At 43.5% G+C, this 19,547-nt stretch overlaps 1 protein-coding gene across 31 annotated transcripts in view; it reads right to left on the minus strand.

Annotated features, from left to right (window-relative positions):
* The window catches only part of XRRA1 (X-ray radiation resistance associated 1), a 109,648-nt gene that overhangs the window by 52,635 nt on the left and 37,466 nt on the right, over positions 1-19,547 (minus strand). For 23 of the 31 annotated variants that reach the window (XM_055356802.2, XM_004051811.5, XM_019037078.4 and 20 more), the window contains 2 exons: positions 15,461-15,589; positions 14,555-14,772 (listed from right to left, as the gene is read on the minus strand). In XM_055356802.2, coding sequence (XP_055212777.2) covers positions 14,555-14,772; positions 15,461-15,522 — 280 coding nt within the window. In that variant the 5' untranslated portion in view covers positions 15,523-15,589. Of the gene's footprint in view, positions 1-14,554; positions 14,773-15,460; positions 15,590-18,208; positions 18,333-19,547 lie in introns of those variants that run through there. The other 8 variants (XM_055356796.2, XM_055356792.2, XM_055356797.2 and 5 more) reach the window with 4 other exon arrangements.

The following is a 19,547-nucleotide window of genomic DNA, read 5'->3' on the forward strand; positions in this document are numbered from 1 at the left end:
AACCCCCCATGACATGCGATTTACCTATATAATGAACTTGTACATGTACCCCATGTTAGTCCGTTCTCACATTGCTATAAGAACTGCCTGAGACTGAGTAATTTATAAAGAAAAGAGGTTTAATTGACTCACAGTTCTGTATGGCTTAGGAGGCCTCAGGAAACTTACAATCATGGCAGAAAGCGAGGGGGAGGCAGGCACCTTCTTCACAAGGTGGCAGGCGAGAGAATGAATGAAGAAGAAACTTGCCAAACACTTACAAAACTATCAGATCTAATGAGAACTCACTATCATGAGAACAACATGGGGAGAACTGCCACCGTGATCCAATGACTTCCCACTGGGTGGGGATTACAATTCAAGATGAGATTTGAGTGGGGACACAGCCAAACCATATCAACCCTTGAACCCAAAATAAAATAAAAGATTAAAAAATTAAGATTTTCTCTTAAAAATGTCATCTATACTATTATAGATAAAATTAACATAGGTAGTAATAAAAGAAGATATAAAACTGTCCAGGGATATGAAATACCAATTCATAGAAGTAGAAAACCAAATAGCTAAGTAAATGGAGAATGCTTAACACTGACAGCAGATAGAAAAGTGCACATTAAAACACATATCAGGCTCTGATGCCGAACCGAAGCTGGACGGTACTGCTGCCATCTCAGCTCACTACAACCTCCCTGCCTGATTCTCCTGCCTCAGCTTGCCGAGTGCCTGCGATTGCAGGTGCGCGCCGCCACGCCTGACTGGTTTTCGTATTTTTTTGGTGGAGACGGGGTTTCGTTGTGTTGGCCGGGCTGGTCTCCAGCTCCTAACCGCGAGTGATCAGCCAGCCTCGGCCTCCCGAGGTGCCGGGATTGCAGACGGAGTCTCGTTCACTCGGTGCTCAATGGTGCCCAGGCTGGAGTGCAGTGGCGTGATCTCGGCCCGCTACAACCACCTCCCAGCCACCTGCCTTGGCCTCCCAAAGTGCCGAGATTGCAGCCTCTGCCCAGCTGCCGCCCCGTCTGGGAAGTGAGGAGCGTCTCCGCCTGGCCGCCCATCCTCCGGGATGTGAGGAGCCCCTCTGCCTGGCTGCCCAGTCTGGAAAGTGAGGAGCGTCTCTGCCCGGCCGCCATCCCATCTAGGAAACGAGGAGCGCCTCTTCCCGGCCGCCATCACATCTGGGAAGTGAGGAGCGTCTCTCCCGGCCACCCTGTCTGAGAAGTGAGGAGACTCTCTGCCTGGCAACCGCCCCATCTGAGAAGTGAGGAGCCCCTCCGCCCGGCAGCCGCCCCGCCCGAGAAGTGAGGAGCCCCTCCGCCCAGCAGCCACCCCGTCTGGGAAGTGATGAGCGTCTCTGCCCGGCAGCCACCTCGTCCGGGAGGGAGGTGGCGGGGTTAGCCCCCCGCCCGGCCAGCCGCCCCGTCCGGGAGGGAGGTGGGGGGGTCAGCCCCCCGCCCGGCCAGCCGCCCCGTCCGGGAGGGAGGTGGGGGAGCCAGCCCCCCGCCTGGCCAGCCGCTCCGTCCGGGAGGGAGGTGGGGGGGTCAGCCCCCTGCCCCGCCAGCCGCCCCGTCTGGAAGGGAGGTGGGGGGTCAACCCCCCGCCCGGCCAGCCGCCCCGTCCGGGAGGGAGGTGGGGGGGTTAGCCCCCCGCCTGGCCAGCCGCCCCGTCCGGGAGGTGAGGGGCACCTCTGCCCAGCCACCCCTACTGGGAAGTGAGGAGCCCCCCCGCCCGGCCAGCCGCCCCGTCCAGGAGGGAGGTGGGGGGGTCAGCCCCCCGCCGGGCCAGCCGCCCCCTCCGGGAGGTGAGGGGCGCCTCTGCCCGGCCGCCCCTACTGGGAAGTGAGGAGCCCCTCTGCCCGGCCAGCCGCTCCATCCGGGAGGGAGGTGGGGGGGTTAGCCCCCTGCCCGGCCAGCCGCCCTGTCCGGGAGGGAGGTGGGGGGGTCAGCCCCCCACCCGGCCAGCCGCCCCGTCCGGGAGGGAGGTGGGGGGGTTAGCCCCCGGCCTGGCCGGCCACCTGGTCCGAGAGGTGAGGGGCGCCTCTGCCCGGCCGCCCCTACTGGGAAGTGAGGAGCCCCTCTGCCCGGCCAGCCGCTCCGTCCGGGAGGGAGGTGGGGGGGTCAGCCCCCCGCCCGGCCAGCCGCCCCGTCCGGGAGGGAGGTGGGGGGGTCAGCCCCCCGCCCGGCCAGCCACCCCATCCGGGAGGGAGGTGGGGGGGTTAGCCCCCCGCCTGGCCAGCCGTCCCGTCCGGGAGGTGAGGGGCGCCTCTGCCCGGCCGCCCCTACTGGGAAGTGAGGAGCCCCTCTGCCCGGCCAGCCGCTCCGTCCGGGAGGGAGGTGGGGGGAGTCAGCCCCCCGCCCGGCCAGCCGCCCCGTCTGGGAGGTGAGGGGCGCCTCTGCCCGGCCGCCCCTACTGGGAAGTGAGGAGCCCCTCAGCCCGGCCAGCCGCCCCGTCCGGGAGGGAGGTGGGGGGGTCAGCCCACCGCCCAGCCTGCCGCCCCGTCCGGGAGGGAGGTGGGGGGTCAGCCCCCCGCCTGGCCAGCCGCCCCGTCCGGGAGGGAGGTGGGGGGGTCAGCCCCCCGCCGGCCAGCCGCCCCGTCCGGGAGGGAGGTGGGGGTTCAGACCCCCCACCTGGCCAGCCGCCCCATCCGGGAGGTGAGGGGCGCCTCTGCCCGGCCGCCCCTACTGGGAAGTGAGGAGCCCCTCTGCCCGGCCACCATCCCGTCTGGGAGGTGTACCCAACAGCTCATTGAGAACGGGCCATGATGACAATGGCGGTTTTGTGGAATGGAAAGGGGGGAAAGTTGGGGAAAAGATTGAGAAATCGGATGGTTGCCGTGTCTGTGTAGAAAGAGGTAGACATGGGAGACTTTTCATTTTGTTCTGTACTAAGAAAAAATTCTTCTGCCTTGGGATCCTGTTGATCTGTGACCCTACCCCCAACCCTGTGCTCTCTGAAACATGTGCTGTATCCACTCAGGGTTGAATGGATTAAGGGCGGTGCAAGATGTGCTTTGTTAAACAGATGCTTGAAGGCAGCATGCTCGTTAAGAGCCATCACCACTCCCTAATCTCAAGTACCCAGGGACACAAACACTGCGGAAGGCCGCAGGGTCCTCTGCCTAGGAAAACCAGAGAACTTTGTTCACTTGTTTATCTGCTGACCTTCCCTCCACTATTGTCCTGTAACCCTGCCAAATCCCCCTCTGCGAGAAACACCCAAGAATGATCAATAAAAAATAAAAAATAAAAAATTTAAAAAAATAAATAAATAAAAAAATAAAACAAATATCAGTAACCAAAGAGGGCAGAGCAAGATGGCAGAATAGAAGCCTACACCATTTGTCCCCCCATCCCCAAACACCAAATTTTAACAATTATCTACACACTGAATAGCACTATCACAAGAACAAAAACGCAGGTGAGCAATCACAGTAACTGGTTTTAACTTCACATCACTGAAAGAGGTATTGAGGAGGGCAGGAGAGACAGTCTTAAATCATCAATGCCACTCCTCCTCCATCCCCTGGCAGAAGCCATGTGGTGCAGAGACAGAATCTGTGCATTTTGCGGATGGAGAGCACAGCAACTGAGGGACCTTACATTGAACTCCGTGCTGCCCTGTCACAGCAGAGAATAAAGCCATGCTGGGCTCAGCTGGTGCTGGTGCACAGAGGCAGAATTTGGACTAGCCCCTAGCCAGAGGGGAATCACCCATCTCAGCTGTTGGAACTGAAGTTTCTTGGCCAGCCTTGCCACCTTTGGCTGAAGTGCAATGGAGTTCTAGATAAACTTGAAAGGCAATCTAGGACACAAGAGCTGTAATTCTTAGGCAACTCCTAGTGTTAGGCTGGGCTTAGAGTCAGTGAACTAGGGTGGCACATGACCTAGGGAGACACCAGCTGGCGCAGCTAAGGGAGTGCTTGTGCCACCCCTCCCCTAACCCCAGGCAGTGCAGTTCACAGAAATAAAAGTGTCTCCTTCCTTCTACTTAAGGAGAGGAGAGCTAGTAAAGAAGATTTCGTCTTATATCTTGGATACCAGCTTAGGCACAGGATAGGGCACTGGGCAGTAGGATAGGGCACTGGGAAGACTTGTGAGGCCTCATTCCAGGCCCTAGTTCTTAAACATTTCTAAACACACTCTTGGCCAAAAGGGAAAACTGCTTTCAAGGGAAGGACTCAGTCCTGGCAGGATTCATCACCTGGCCCTTGATAACCCTAGCTCCCTGACAACATTTCTAAACACACCCTGGGCCAAAAGGGAACCTGCTGCTTTGAAGGGAAGGACCTAGTACTGGCAAGATTCATCCCCTGTTGACTAAAGAGCCCTTTGGCCCTGAATAACCAGCAATAATACTGAGGGAGTACACTATGGGCCTTAAGGCCTGAGATGTCCTGGCTTCAGGGGTGATGGAGCACATTTCCAGATGTAGTGGCTATGGTGAAAGACTCAAACAGAAGTTTGAGAAAAGCAGAGGGAAAAGTAAAAGAGAGTTTGTCTTGCACCATTGGCACTGGCTCGGCCACAGTAAGGTAAAGCAACAAGCAGGCTCTTAAGGTCTCTGAGTCCAGACCTAGGTTCCTGGACAGCATTTCTGGGCCCACTCTGGGAAAGAGAGGAGTTCACTGCTCTGAAGGGTGAGTCCCAGGCCTGGTAGCATTTACCACAACCTGTGGGAAGATCGCTTGGGCTTTAAGCAAATATTGTCAGTGGCCTGGCAGAAACCCCCATGAACTGGTGGTGGTAGCCACAGAGAGGCTCCTCTGCCTGTGGAAAGGGGAGGGAAGCGTGGGAAGGACTTTGTACTATGGTTTGAGTGCCAGCTTAGCTGCAGTAGAATAGAATATCGTGTAAATTGCTAAGGTGCTTGACTCCACTCGCTGGCTCCCTGACAGCATCTCTGGACACACCCAGGGCCTGGGGAAACTTGCCAACCTGAAGGGAAGGGCACTGGGCAAAGCCCAGTGCTGTGTTGGCTTCGGGTCTGACACAGCACCAGTGGTGGGGGCCACAGGGGTGCTTGCATCACCGCACCCTCAGTTTCAGATGGCTTGGAAAAGAGAGAGATTCCATATGTTTGGGAGAAAGTAAGGGAAAAGAACAAGAGTCTCTGCCTGGTAATCCAGAGAATTCTTCCAGATCTTACCTAAGACAAACAAGGTGGTGCGTGTACAAGTTTGCAAAAATCACAGCATTATTGGGCTTGGGGTCCAAGTCCCTTCAAATACCTGGAAAGCCTTCCCAAGAAGGACAAGCACAAATAAGCCCAGATTATGATGACTACAGTAAATCACCAGAGACATTTAAGAGTGTCAACATGATCCAGGAAAACATGACCTCACCAAATGAACTAAATAAGGCACAAGGGACCAATCCTGGAGAAACAGAGATGTATGACCTTTCAGACAGAGAATTCAAAACAGCTATTTTGAGGAAACTCAAAGAAATTCAAGATAACACAAAGAAGGAATTCAGAATTCTATCAGATAAATTTAACAAACAGATCGAAATAATTAAAAAGAATCAAGCAGAAATTCTAGAGCTGAAAAATGTAATTGATATACTAAAGAATGCATCAGTCTCTTGAGAGCAGAAAGGATCAAGCAGAAGAATTAGTGAGCTCGACAGACTATTTGAAAATACCAGAGAAGACAAAAGAAAAAAGAATAAAAAAACAGTGAAGTATGCCTACCAGATCCAGAAAATAGCCTTAAAAAGCACAAATCTAATGGCCTTAAAGAGGAGGTAGAACATGAGATAGGGATAGAAAGTTTATTCAAAGGGATAATATCAGAGAACTTCCCAAACCTAGAGAAAGATACCAACATTCAAGCATAATAAAGTTATAGAACACCAAGTAGATTTAAGCCTAAGAAGCCTACTTCAAGGCATTTAATAATCAAATTCCCAAAGGTCAAGGATCCTAAAAGCAGTAAGAGATAAGAAACAACATACAATGGAGCACCAATATATCTGGCAGGAGGCTTTTCAGTGGAAACCTTACAGGCCAGGAGAGAGTAGCATGACATATTTAAACTGCTAAAAAAAAAAAAAAGGAAAAAAAAAAAAACTTTAACCCCAGAATAGTAGATCCAGTGAAAATATTCTTTAAGCATGAAGGAGAAATAAAAACCTTTCCAGACAAACAAAAGCTGAGGGATTTCATTAACACAAGATATGTCCTACAAGAAATGCAAAAGGAAGTTCTTCAGTCTCAATAAAGGATGTTAATGAGCAAGAAGAAATCATCTGAAGGTCCAAAACTCACTGGTAATACTAAGCACACATAAAAACACAAAATAGCATAATTCTGTAGTGGTCATGTGTAAACTTCTCTTGACTTAAGTAGAAAGGCTAAATGATGAACCAATAAAAATAATAATTACAACAACTTTTCAAGACATAGTATAATAAGACATAAATAGAAACAACAAAAAGTAAGTGGGGGGACAAAGTTAAAGTGTTGAGTTTTTCTTAGTTTTCTTTTGACATGTTTGTTTGTGCAATCAGTGTTAAGTTGTCATCAGTTTAAAATAATGGGTTATAAGATAGTATTTGCAAGCCTTATGGCAACCTCAAATCAAAAAATATACGATGGATATACAAAAAATAAAATGCAAGAAATTAAAACATATTACCAGAGAAAATCACCTTCAGTAAAAGGAAGACAAGAGGGAAAGAAGGAAGAGAAGACCATAAAACAACAAGAAAATACAACAAAATGGCAGGAGTAAGTCCCTGCTTAATAATATTAAATGTAAATAACTAAACTCTCCAATAAAGACAAGGTAGCTAAATGGATGTAAAAACAAGACCCAGTAATTTGCTGCCTACAAGAAACACACCTCATCTAAAAAGATACACATAGACTAAAAATAAAGGGATGGAAAAAGATATTCCATGCAAGTGGAAACCAAAAAGGGGAAGGAATAGCTATACTTATATCAGACAAAATAGATTTCAAGACAAAAACTTTAAGAAGATAATTAAAAAAACAAAGAAGATAATTATATAATGATAAAGTGGTCAATTCAGCAAGAAGATATACTGATTACAAATATATATGCACCCACCACTGGAGCACCCAGATATATAAAGCAAGTATTATTGGAGATAGAATCCAACACAGTAATAGCTGGAGACTTCAACACTCCACTTTCAGCATTGGACAGATCTCCCAGACAGAAAATCAACAAAGAAACATTGGACTTAATCTGCATCATAGAAAAAATGGACTTAACAGATATTTACAGAACATTTCATCCAATGGCTTCAGAATACACATTTTTATCCTCAGCACATGGATCATTTTCAAGTATAGACCATATGTTAGGTCACAAAACAAGTCTTAAAACATTTTTTTAAAATCTTGAAATAATATCAAACATCTTCTCTGACCATAATGGAATAAAATTAGAAATCAATGATAAGAGGAATTTTGGAAACTATACAAACACATAGAAATTAAACAATATGCTACTAAATGACCCATGGATCAATGAAGAAATTAAGATGGAAATTTTAAAATTTTCTTGAAACAAATGATAATGGACACAACATACCAAAACATATAAGATACAGCAAAAACAGTACTAATAGGAAAATTTATAGCTCCAAGTGCCTACATAAAAAACTAGAAAAACTTCAAATAAATAACCTAATGATGCATCTTAAAGAACTAGAGAAGCAAGAGCAAACCAAACCCAAAAGTAGTAGAAGAAAAGAGATAATAAATATCTGAGCACAAATAAATGAATTTGAAATGAGGCAAACACTACACAAGACCAATGAAACAAAAAGTTGGTTTTTTGAAAAGATAAACAAAATTCAGTAACCTTTAGTTAGACTAAGAAAAAAAACAGAAGACCCAAATAAGTAAAATCAGAGATAAAAAAGGAGATATTACAGCTGTTACTGAAGAAATTCAGAGGATCATAAGTGGCTACTATGAACAACTATATGCCAATAAATTGGAAAATCTGGAAGAAATGGATAAATTCTAGACATATACAATCTACCAAGATTGAACTATGAGGAAATTCAAAACCTAAACAGACCAATAACAAGTAACGTGATTGAAGCCATAATAAAAAGTCTCCCAGTAAAGAAAAGCCTGAGACATCATGGCTTCACTGCTGAATTCTACCAAACATTTAAAGAACTAATACCAATCCTATTCAAACTGTTCGGAAAGATAAAGGAGGAGGGAATACTTCCAAACTCATTCTATGAGGCCAGCATTACCCTGATACCAAAACCAGACAAACACACATTAAAAAAAAAATAATAATACTGACCAGCTTGGCCATCATGGTGAAACCCTGTCTCTACTAAAAATACAAAAAATTAGCCAGGCGTGGTGGCAGACACCTGTAATCCCAGTTATTTGGCAGGCTGAGGCAGGAGAATCTCTTGAACCCAGGAGGCGGAGGTTGCAGTGAGCCGAGAAACCGCCACTGCACTCCAGCCTGGGCAATAAAAGCGAAACTCTGTCTAAAAAAAATCAATAAAATAAATAAATAAAATAATAATACAGGCCAATATATCTGATGAATATTGATGCAAAAATCCTCAACAAAATACTAGCAAAACAAATTCAACAGTATATTAAGAAAATCATTCATCGGCCAGGCGCAGTGGCTCATGCCTGTAATCCCAGCACTTTGGGAGGCCAAGGTGGGTGGATCACCTGAGGTCGGGAGTTCAAGACCAGCCTGATCAACATGGAGAAACCCCATGTCTACTGAAAATACAAAATTAGCCAGGCATGGTGGCACATGCCTGTTAATCCCAGCTACTTGGGAGGCTGAGGCAGGAGAATCACTTGAACCTGGGAGGTGGAGGTGGAGGCTGCGGTGAGCCAAGATCGTGCCATTGCACTCCAGCCTTGGCAACAAGAGTGAAACTCCATCTCAAGAAAAAAAAAATCATTAATTATGGCCAAGTGGGATTTATCCAAGGGATGCAAGGATGTTTCAACACACACAAATCAATCAATGTGATACATCACATCAACAGAATGAAGGACTAAAACCATATGATCATTTCAATTGATGCTGAAAAAGCATTTGATATAGTTCAACATCCCTTCATGATAAAAACCCTCAAAAAACTAGGTATAGAAGAACCACACCTCAACATATTAAAAGCTATATATGACAGACACATAGTAGCGTACTAAATGGGGAAAAACTGAAAGCCTTTCCTCTTATATCTGGAACATGACAAGGATGCCCACTTTTACCACCATTATTCAACTGATTACTGGAAGTCTTAGCTAGAGCAATCAAACAAGAGAAAGAAATAAAGGGGATCCAAACTGGAAGGGAGGAAGTTGAATTATCCCTGTTTGCAGATGATATGATCTTATATTGGAAAAACCTAAAGACTCCACCAAAAAATGATTAGAACTGATAAGCAGATTCAGTAAAGTTTCAGGACTCGAAGTCAACATACAAAATTGGTAGCATTTCTATATGCCAACAGTGAACAATCTGAAAAAGAAATAAAAAAGGAATCCCATTTACAATAGCCACCAATAAAATACCTAGGAATTAACCAAAGAAGTAAAAGATCTCTACAATAAAAACTATAAAACACCAATGAAAGAAATTGAAGAGGACACATAAAAATGGAAAGATATCCCATGTTCATGGATTGGAGGAATCAATATTGTTAAAATGTCCATAGTACTGAAAGCATTCTAGAGATTCAATACAATCCCTACAAAATACCAATGACATTCTTCACAGAAATAGAAAAAAACTATCTTAAAATTTATATGGAACCACAAAAGACCCAGAATGGCCAAATCTATCCTGAGCAAAAAGAACAAAACTAGAGGAATCACATTACCTGACTTCAAATTATACTATAAAGCTACAGTAACCAAAACAGTATGGTACTGGCATAAAAATGGACACACAGACCAATGGAACAGAATAGAGAACCTAGAAATAAATCCACACACCTACAGTTAACCCATTTTCGACAAGGGTGCCAAGAACATACATTGGGGAAAAGACAGTCTCTTCAATAAATGGTTCTGGGATAAGAGGATATCCATATGCAGAAGAATTAAACTTGACTCCATCTCTTGCCTTTTATTTGAATTAAATATAAGACCTCAAACTGTGAAACACCTACAAGAAAACATTGAGGAAACTTTCCAGGACACTGGTCTGGGCAAAATTTTCTTGAGTAGTAATATCTCACAAGCACAGGCAACCAAGGCAAAAATAGACAAATGGGATCACATCAAGGTAAAAAGCTTCTGTACAACAAAGGAAATAATCAACAAAGAGACAACCCACAGAATGGGAGAAAACATGTGCAAACTACCCATCTGACAAGGGATTAATAATCAGAATATATAAGGAGCTCAAACAACTCCACAGGGAAAAATCTAATAATCTGACTAAAAAATGGGCAAAAGATCTGAATAAACATTTTTCAAAAGAAGTCATTCAAATGGAAAACAGCATATCAAAAGGTTCTTAACATCACTGACCATCAGAGAAATGCAAATCAAAACTACAATGAGATATCATCTCACCCTAGTTAAAATGGCTGTTATCCAAAAGTCAGGCAATAACAAATGCTTGTGAGGATGTAGAGAAAAGGGAACCCTCATACACTGTTGCTGGGAGTGTAAATTAGCACAACCACTATGAAGAACAGTTTGGAAGTTCCTCACAAAACTAAAAATACAGCTACCATATGATCCAGCAATCACAATGCTGAGTATATACCCAAAAGAAAAGAAATCGGTATATCGGAGAGATATCTGCACTCTTATGTTTGTTGCAGCAGTGTTCACAATAGCCAAGATTTGGAAGCAACCTACATATCCATCAACAGATGAATGGATAAAGAAAATGTGGTACATATATACAATGGAGTACTATTTGGCCATTAAAAAGAATGAGATTCTATCATTTGCAAGAACGTGGATGGAACTGGAGGTCCCTATGTTAAGTGAAATAAGCCAGGCACAGAAGGACAAAAATTGCATATTCTCACTTATTTGTGGGATCTGAAAATCAAAACAATTGAACTCATGGACACAGAGAGTAGAAAGATGGTTACCAGAGGCTGGGAAGGATAGTGGGGCCTAGGGGAGAGGTGGGGATGGTTAATTGATACAAAAAAAATAGAAAGAATGAATAAGACCTAGTATTTGGTAGCACAACAGGGGGACTATAGTCAATAATACTTTAATTTAATTGTACATTTAAAAATAACTAAAAGAGTATATTACATGCCTGTACCAAAATATCTCATGTGCCCCATAAATATATACATCTACTATGTACCCACAAAAATTATAAATTAAAAAGTTTTTAAAGATAAATATCACTTTACACCTACCCAGAATAATAAAACTTAGAAAAACTATATGATAATACCAAGTATTGATAAGGACATAGGAAGACAAGAACCCTTATGTACTACTTGTGTGAGTGTACACTGAAGCAACTATTTTGAAGAACAATCAGGTGGCAATTTTTAAAACTACATATACATATACTCTGTCATCCATCAATCCCACTTCTGGGTAAATACTCCAGGAAAACCCTGGCACAGTGGTATATGCAAAAGATGTTCACAAGGTTGTTCATTGTAGCACCATTTGTAGTAAGAGAGTTATAAGCAACCTAAGTGTTCATCAGTAAGGGAAGAGATGTGTGAAATGTGTTTAGAGCATATATTGTAGAATACTATGCATTAGTTAAAAGTCAGTAACTAGGCTGGGCGCGGTGGCTCACGCCTGTAATCCCAACACTTTGGGAGGCTGAGGCAGACAGATCATGAGGTCAGGAGATCGAGACCATCCTGGCTAACATGATGAAACCCTGTCTCTACTAAAAATACAAAAAATTAGCCGGGCGTGGTGGCGGGCGCTTGTAGTCCCAGGAACTCAGGAGGCTGAGGCAGGAGAATGGCGAGAACCCAGGAGGCAGAGCTTGCAGTGAGCGGAGATTGCGCCATTGCACTCCAGCCTGGGCAACAGCGTGAGACTCCATCTCAAAAAAATAAAATAAAAAGCCAATAACTAGATGGACATACAGCAAGAAGGAAAGGTCTTAAAAACAATGTTGACTGAAAAAATCAAGTAACAGAAAGAGCTCAAGACCATATTACCATTATGTAAATTACAAACACATTACACACAAAATAATATATATTTTACAAAGATAAATACATATATGCAGGAAAATATATCCAAGATAAAAGTAGACATTTATATGAAAACAGGAAATGGGAGTAGGAATTAAGGATGAAAGAAAAAAAATAAGAGGGTAAGAAGAACTTTGAAGAGATTAAAAATTATACTGTATTAGGACCTGAGTTGTATTGTAAACAGAAGTCTCTGCTCCTAAGTTATACATATGTACACATGATAAAGAACCTAAGAATGAGGTTCAATCTTTCAGTCTAAAGAATCACTGGTACATAATTTTAAAAATTAAAACCAATCTAAATTATTGTTAGAGTTTATTACATTATGGGAAGTGATGGGAGTAGGGTGGCATAAATAGATGCATATTAAAATTTTCTTATTAAAAAAGAAGACATGTATTTGGTTGATTCTAGGTGTTGATAGACAAAAGTGAGTTTTAAAATGTGAATTAAAAGTTTTAGGGTAATAGCCAGGTGCAGTGGTCCCAGCTACTTGGGAGGCTGAGGCAGGAGGATCACTTGAGCCCCAGAGTTCAACAATACAGTTTGAGCACGATCGTGTAACTGCACTTCAGCCTGGGGTGATAGGGTGAGACCCTGTCTCTAAAAAGAAAAAAAAAAGTTTTAGGGTAACCATTAGAGATACAGACATGAGATTTCTTGCTTTAAACAATTAGTGAAAAGATTGGAATTGAAAGAAAACTTAGTGCTCACAAGAAGAAAAAAAAGAAAAAGCATAGGTAAATAGAAAACACACTAATGGTAGAAATAAGGTGAAATGTATCAATAATCACCATGTGAGTTAAATTCTATGAAAAAAGACTCATTAAGACTCATATAAGCAAAAATATGCAGTACTATATTGTTTTTAAGATATCCTAAAATAAATATTCATATCAAACAAAATAGAGGCCCAAGTCAAAACCAAAATTATTTATCTACCTGGGATATTTTACAACGATTAAAATACACAACCTACCAAGATAAAAGTCACAAACCTAATAACAGAGAACCAAACCAACTTCACAGTAAAAAAAAAAAAAAGCCAGAAATGCAAGGAGATACTGACAAATCTACAATAGTGGGGATAGACTTTAATATACCTATTTCCAAAGTTAACAAACCAAGCAGACAGAAAATTATTTTAGGGAGAATCTGAATAACATAATTGTGCCCTTTATTAAGTTGTTACTATTATTATTTGTAGAGACAGGGTCTCACTCTGCTGCCCAGGCTGGAGAGCAGTGGCGTGATCATAGCTCACTACAGGCTCAAGGGATCCTCCTGCCTCAGCCCCTAGTAGCCAGGACTACAGGTGCATGCCATCACACCCAGCTAATTTTTTAATTTTTTATAGAGATAGGGTCTCGTTCTGTCATCCAGGCCAGAGGGCAGTGGCATGATCATAGCTCACTGCATGCCTGAAACTCCTGGCCTCAAACAATTCTCCAGCCTTGGCCTCCCAAAATAACTGCCACTGTGCCCGCCCAGTTATTAGTATTATTTTTAACTTCAAAATCCATCTTTCTTTATTCTGCTTTAGAATGCTGGAGCTGAGGCTCTCAAAACCGTATTTCTGCTTTGACCGCTGGTTTCCTGTTAGACTCTGACAATATGGGTGGTGCTAAAGGGAGACTGCAAAGCTGGAAGAGGTAAAAGGGGCTTATCTCTTCCTATCTGCTTCCCATGGGTTTCCTAACTGCTTGTGCTTCCTGTGAATGCCACTGGAATAATGTGGTTTTTGGTTTGTTTTGTTTTTGCTGTAGTCTAGCAAGTCTTTCCCCAGCAGTAGCTGAATCTAGTTTGCAGTTTTTCCAACTTTTATAAACTAGCTTCACTGTGACTCCTCCACAGGCACCAGCACCAGCTGGCCAGTATCCTCTTCTCAGAGATCTGGGTCTCAGCTACATGAAGCCCATCATAGCTCAGAGACACCAGCAGCCAAGCAGCACCACTTCCCCAGAGGTCTAAATTTCAGGGGTCAGGAGCACCTCTTCCAAGCTTCTAAAGTTGCATAATTTCAACCTCATTCTACAAAGAAAACTCCAGGTTCAGGTGGTCTCATGGTGAATTCTTCCAAAATTTAAGGATAAAATAATAATAGTATATAAACTTTCCTAGGAAACAGAAATAAAACTTCCAAAACACATTTTATCAGGCAAGCATAACCTTGATTATAAATAATAACAAGAATACTGTAACGAAAGAAATCAGTACACCAACACATCTCCCAAACATAGATGCAAAAATCCTTGACAAAGAATCAGCAAATTCAATTCGTGATATTCACCATGACCAAGTGAGACTTTCAGAATAAACTCTCAGAAGTGTATTTCCACCATGAGGCTAGAATTTCTGGGACAAGGGGTGTCACTCACCTGTCCGGTCAACATCCTTTTTCATGGGCAGTACAGTATAATCCAGTTGCTCATCTGAGTCCTCAAGCATCCTTGGCTTGGACTGCAGCATGAATTGGGGCTCTTTATGGGGACTTCCCCTGCCTCCATTCCAGTCTACTGACTCGTCATAGAGCTGAACTTGCTGTAGGTATGGGATCCTGATAATCCTGTTTTCATCCAAGCTTAACTTCTTCAGTCTTCAATTAAGGAAAGTGAATATAGAATCATAGCAATAATGATACCTCAGGATTGTTTACCAAGCAACTTTAGGGAAAAAACATGGAATCAGGCTTGGATACTTATTCCTCTTGTGTGACGTTGAGCCAGTGACTTACTCTCTCTGAGATTCAATATCCCTGTCTCTAAAATGGGGATAATATTTATTAACCTTTCAGGGTTCTTGTGAAGATTTAATGAGGCAATATGTAAATGGCCTGGCACAAAGTAGTATTCAGTAAATGGTAGTTGAAACCAAAGTAAATTTTCCAGAGAAGTAAAGCTTAACAATGTAAATGCCACTATTTTCTTTACTTCAGTTAGAACTCAGGAATTAAATTTCTCTTTCTGATTCTCATTATTTTAAAAAATTTTCCTGTCTCTACTGTCAGGGTCCGAATCCTATCTTGGGTAAAATCTCCTCCTGTTTTCCTTTCTCTTTGCTGCTTCTAATTCAGTCATGTGATCAGAAATGTCCTCACTCATGGCCATTTTTATGGAGGAGCCAAAGCTCAGAGGGGAGAAATGACTTACCCATGGCCACACAGTAGAGATAAATTGTGGAGCTAGGCTTTAAACCCAAACCTTTTGGCTTCCAGAACAGCACTCAGAGTGTGAGCAAGCCTGGGGATTAGAGGAGGCCCAGCAGAGAAAGGCTTATGGCTTTACCTCCTGAGCCCAGCCAGGCTGGCAAAGCAACTGGGGTTGGAGAGTCTGTTGTCATCCAGCATCAGTGTCTCCAGCGCTGGGAACCTCAGGATGTACCTCTTGCTTGTCAGCGATGTTACAGATGCCTCCCTGTGAGTGCAAAGATCTTGGGTAATGAGCAAGGTCGAGGGACAAACTCCACCATTCCCAGGAAGCCATGGAGGACAGGGAATCAATTAGGAGGACTAACCAGCTTAGGAACTGTTCTAGTGCCCAAAAGAAGTCCCCATAGGGATGCACAGAAAGTATAATTCCTTCCCCACCTTCTCCTTTCCCAAACACTATTATACATACCATATTGTCTTCTGTATGGAGAAAGGTTACACACATCATTGAAACCAGGTTAGGGCAGGATGGGGGATTGTATAGGTAGTGCTTATAGAAAATGCCAGGTGAAAGAGGCATGACCAAGCTGGAGGGAGCATTCTGCAGATCACTGCATAATTTTGACTCAGGAAGACTCCTTGTTATGCTGTGTCACCTAGTAGACTGGTAACTATGGGAGCACCAGGAGACAATGCCCTTGTTATAGACCACAGCTTTGCCACCTAGTAGGGTAAAGTAGGGTGGGTTGAGGGCACCACCCCTGGCTGCAGTGAGGCTCTCTTCTCAAGTGGCTTCATAAAATGAACACATGAGTAAGGAGTGGAGAAGTTTCTCCTTAAACTCAAACTCTCTGAAGATTCCCAGAAATACCTAAGAGTGAGATTTATGGGGGTGATGCCCTGAATTACAGGGGTGGGCAGGAAGTGGTGACATTTTAAGTACCGCCATTAATGTGACCTCACTTGTGTCCTCCAGGTAGATGAGACCTAGCTAACTCTCTTCCACACAGGCAGATGATGCAAATAACGTTTTCATTCTTCCCTCCATACTGTATGCCACCCACACACCAAAATAGTACACATAGGCACAAATGCATATAGTATACACATATATAAGCCACAAACACACACACAACTAGAGGAAGGGAAACAAACATTTCTTTAGCACCTAATGCATTTCTGGCATTGTGCGATGTGTTTTGTATGTGTTATCCAAGGATAGGTATTATTTATCTCCTTTACAGATTAACAAAATGAAGCTCAGAGCAACTTGCCTGAAGTCGCATAGCTAGAAAGTGGGATGACTCAAACTAGAACCTGGGTCTGCCTGACTCCAAATCCCATGCCCTTTCCACTGCCAAATCACACCTTTCACATTCACCTCTACTAGCCCCATGTGGATTAAAGGGTGGGGAAATGGAAGGGGGAGCTGATGCCTGAGCTAGAGAGAGCTTAACAAAGGTTGGCAGTGAGTTCAAAAGCTAGGACAGTAATGTATACCTGAAGTCAGGGATATTTCACAGGTGCATTTAGAGAGGGTATATTCTAAATGAATGTATTACTAATTAATTTGTTCATTCACACTCACGAATTTCTTTAACATATATTTATGTGGCCAGGTACTGAGACTACAAATAAAAGAACACATCCCTCCCCTCTAGGTGGAGTAGGTGGACACATAGCCTGCAGTGAGACAAACACCATAAAAGAAGTATGTGGGGAAGGCGCCTATTCGGGAAAGGCAATGTTTAAGCAAAACCATGAGGAATGGAGAGGGAATTGTCATGCTTTTAACCAATGTGAAAAAGAGAGAACAGGGAAAAAAATAATCTCTTCATGGCTGGATCTGTAACATAATTAGAAGCTATAGGCAGCCATGTTTCCCATCATGAGGTCTAGAAAGACACAGGCAGCCCACCTGTAAAGAAAAATGTGGCAAGTCACAGAGAGGAGGAGGTGTGAAAGCTGAGAGACAGAACTTCCAGGCTGCTCCACAGTGCTCAGGGTCTACGTTCAGCATGACCCTCAGGCACGGCTGTGAGATTCCCCAATGTTCTTACAATCAATTCCCCCCTGCCTTTTTTTCTGTATCCTAACACTGACAGACTTCTATAGATTATGACAGTTCTGACTGGAAAAAGGGACAGGTCAGATAAACTTTCAGAAAGAGACCTGGCAGCACTGTGGAGAACAGGCTTGAAGTCCAAAGACCAGAGACACTTAACAGAGAAGGCAGGAAGCTTTTATACTTCATAATATTTCAAGGTCACGAGTGTGCCCTTTCCTCTTTCTGGAAGGACCAACTTTCATATATTGAATTTTTAATCGCTATCTGAGAGCTATTACAGAACAGTGCACAGCAGCTGTGTTGATTTATAATTGATTGGCCAATCTTTATTTTACTCTAGTGAAATATGAAACAGCTAAGAAATAAGCCTTTAAAAAATTCCTCTTAAGCTCCATAATGCAGAAGCTGGCTCTGTCTCGTCTCTCGTGACAAGTTACACTACTTCGTCTTTTTAAAGTTCCACCCTAATTATAGCATGGGAAAGTTTCATTTTTTGTCTCTAAAATAGACATCTTAAAATAGAGGGGCAGCCATCAGATGGGTGAGAAGACAGATGTCTAGCTTCAGAGGAAAGCAGCAGGCTTTCCCACCGAGCCCCTCCTGTGGCAGTTTTGGAAGAAAAGTTCTTCAAAGTGGCAAAGTCTGTCAGTAGTGGAGAAGCCGGGGTTTCCAGCTGTTCAGAGTGGTGCTATTTTTATTATCACTTCTATTGCCAAACAGAGTTAATACTACTTAAAATCTGAGAGATTTAATGAAAGTTTTTCAGAAGCTAAGGGTATGTGCAGTGGTTGGATTCAGCAATGGGAATTTGTGTACCATATTAGAAGATGCATGGGAAGGGTGGCCAGGATCCCTGAGCTCTGGCTCCGGTGCTGCTGCTGCTTTGCTTGCTGTGTGACTTCCGGCTGGTGTTGAGCATCTCTGGGCCTAGATCCTCTATCTGTATGGTAAAGGGGGATTTCTTTTACTTTACACTGTAAGACTTTCCATTAGGCTAAAAATATTGCTCAAAAGACTGAACCAAGGGCTGCAACAAACAAGATGAAACTTAGCAAGTACTTACATTACGACAAATGTCAGATCAGCTTCTGTGTTAAGATACAGAACACCAACTGTGCAAACACACAGAATAAGGGAGACATGGCTTAACAAACTATGTGTCTGTAAAAGGGGATTATGATGTGGCTACTAAAAAGCTAGTGCTCTTTCAGGTGGCGTTATTTGGAATATAGTGACTAAAAGAAAGGAGGTAACAATTCATCCTCTGCTCTGTGCTGGTCGTGCCTGAGAACACCGACTTGTATGGTCTGAAGCAGAAAGAGAGTAGGCCTAATGAAAGAGCCAAAGTAGCAGATTCCAGCTCAAAACAAGCAATAGAGTAGTCTACGTATAGAATGGGTCAAATATGATTCCCCTAACTCACCCAGACAAAAAAAATAGCAAGAAATGGAGACACAAATAGTTCAGAATAGATGAGGTATATGATGAATGGAAAAACTGAAGAGAAAGGAGGATGGAGAAGCAGGCAGAGTCAGGCCATGAAAAGCTTTGAGCGATGTTAATGGAGTTTATCTTTAGGAAAGTGGGAACCTGCTAAAGGACTTTAAGCAGGGCAGTGATAGAATCACATGAGCATTCCAGAAAGATCACTCTGGCTGACAGATAGGAGGATGAGCTGGGAGGCAAGAAACTGCAGACTGGGACCAAACAGGAGGATAACAGCAATGAGCAGGTTTGAGAAGAATTTAGGAAGTGCAATTCACAGCACCTGGTGATTGAATGTATGTGTGGAATGAGGGAGGCCAAAATTTGGGCTAATGCTCAGGTTCTAGCCTGGACAACTACATAGTAGGTGGGAAGAAGTGCCAGTCAATGAGGCCAGGAAAGGAAAGAAAGGAGGAGAGAGTGAGAAGGAGGGCTTATTGGCATGGGGATGTGTGTGAGGAGTTTGATAAGTAGGCTAAACAGGCTTATAATTCAGAAGACTTTCGAAGAGGAGGCCACCAATAAAGAGTACAAAGATAAAGAAAAATAGTAGGTTAAGGGTGGATGACTGGGGAGCACCAACGTTTAAGAGGCTAGCAGAAAAGGAACCCACAGAGCATACTGAATCTAGATAGACGAGTGGGAAGAAAATAATGACAATGGTATTGGT

This window comes from Gorilla gorilla, chromosome 9 (assembly GCF_029281585.2).
Source record: "Gorilla gorilla gorilla isolate KB3781 chromosome 9, NHGRI_mGorGor1-v2.1_pri, whole genome shotgun sequence".
Classification (NCBI taxonomy): domain Eukaryota; kingdom Metazoa; phylum Chordata; class Mammalia; order Primates; family Hominidae; genus Gorilla; species Gorilla gorilla.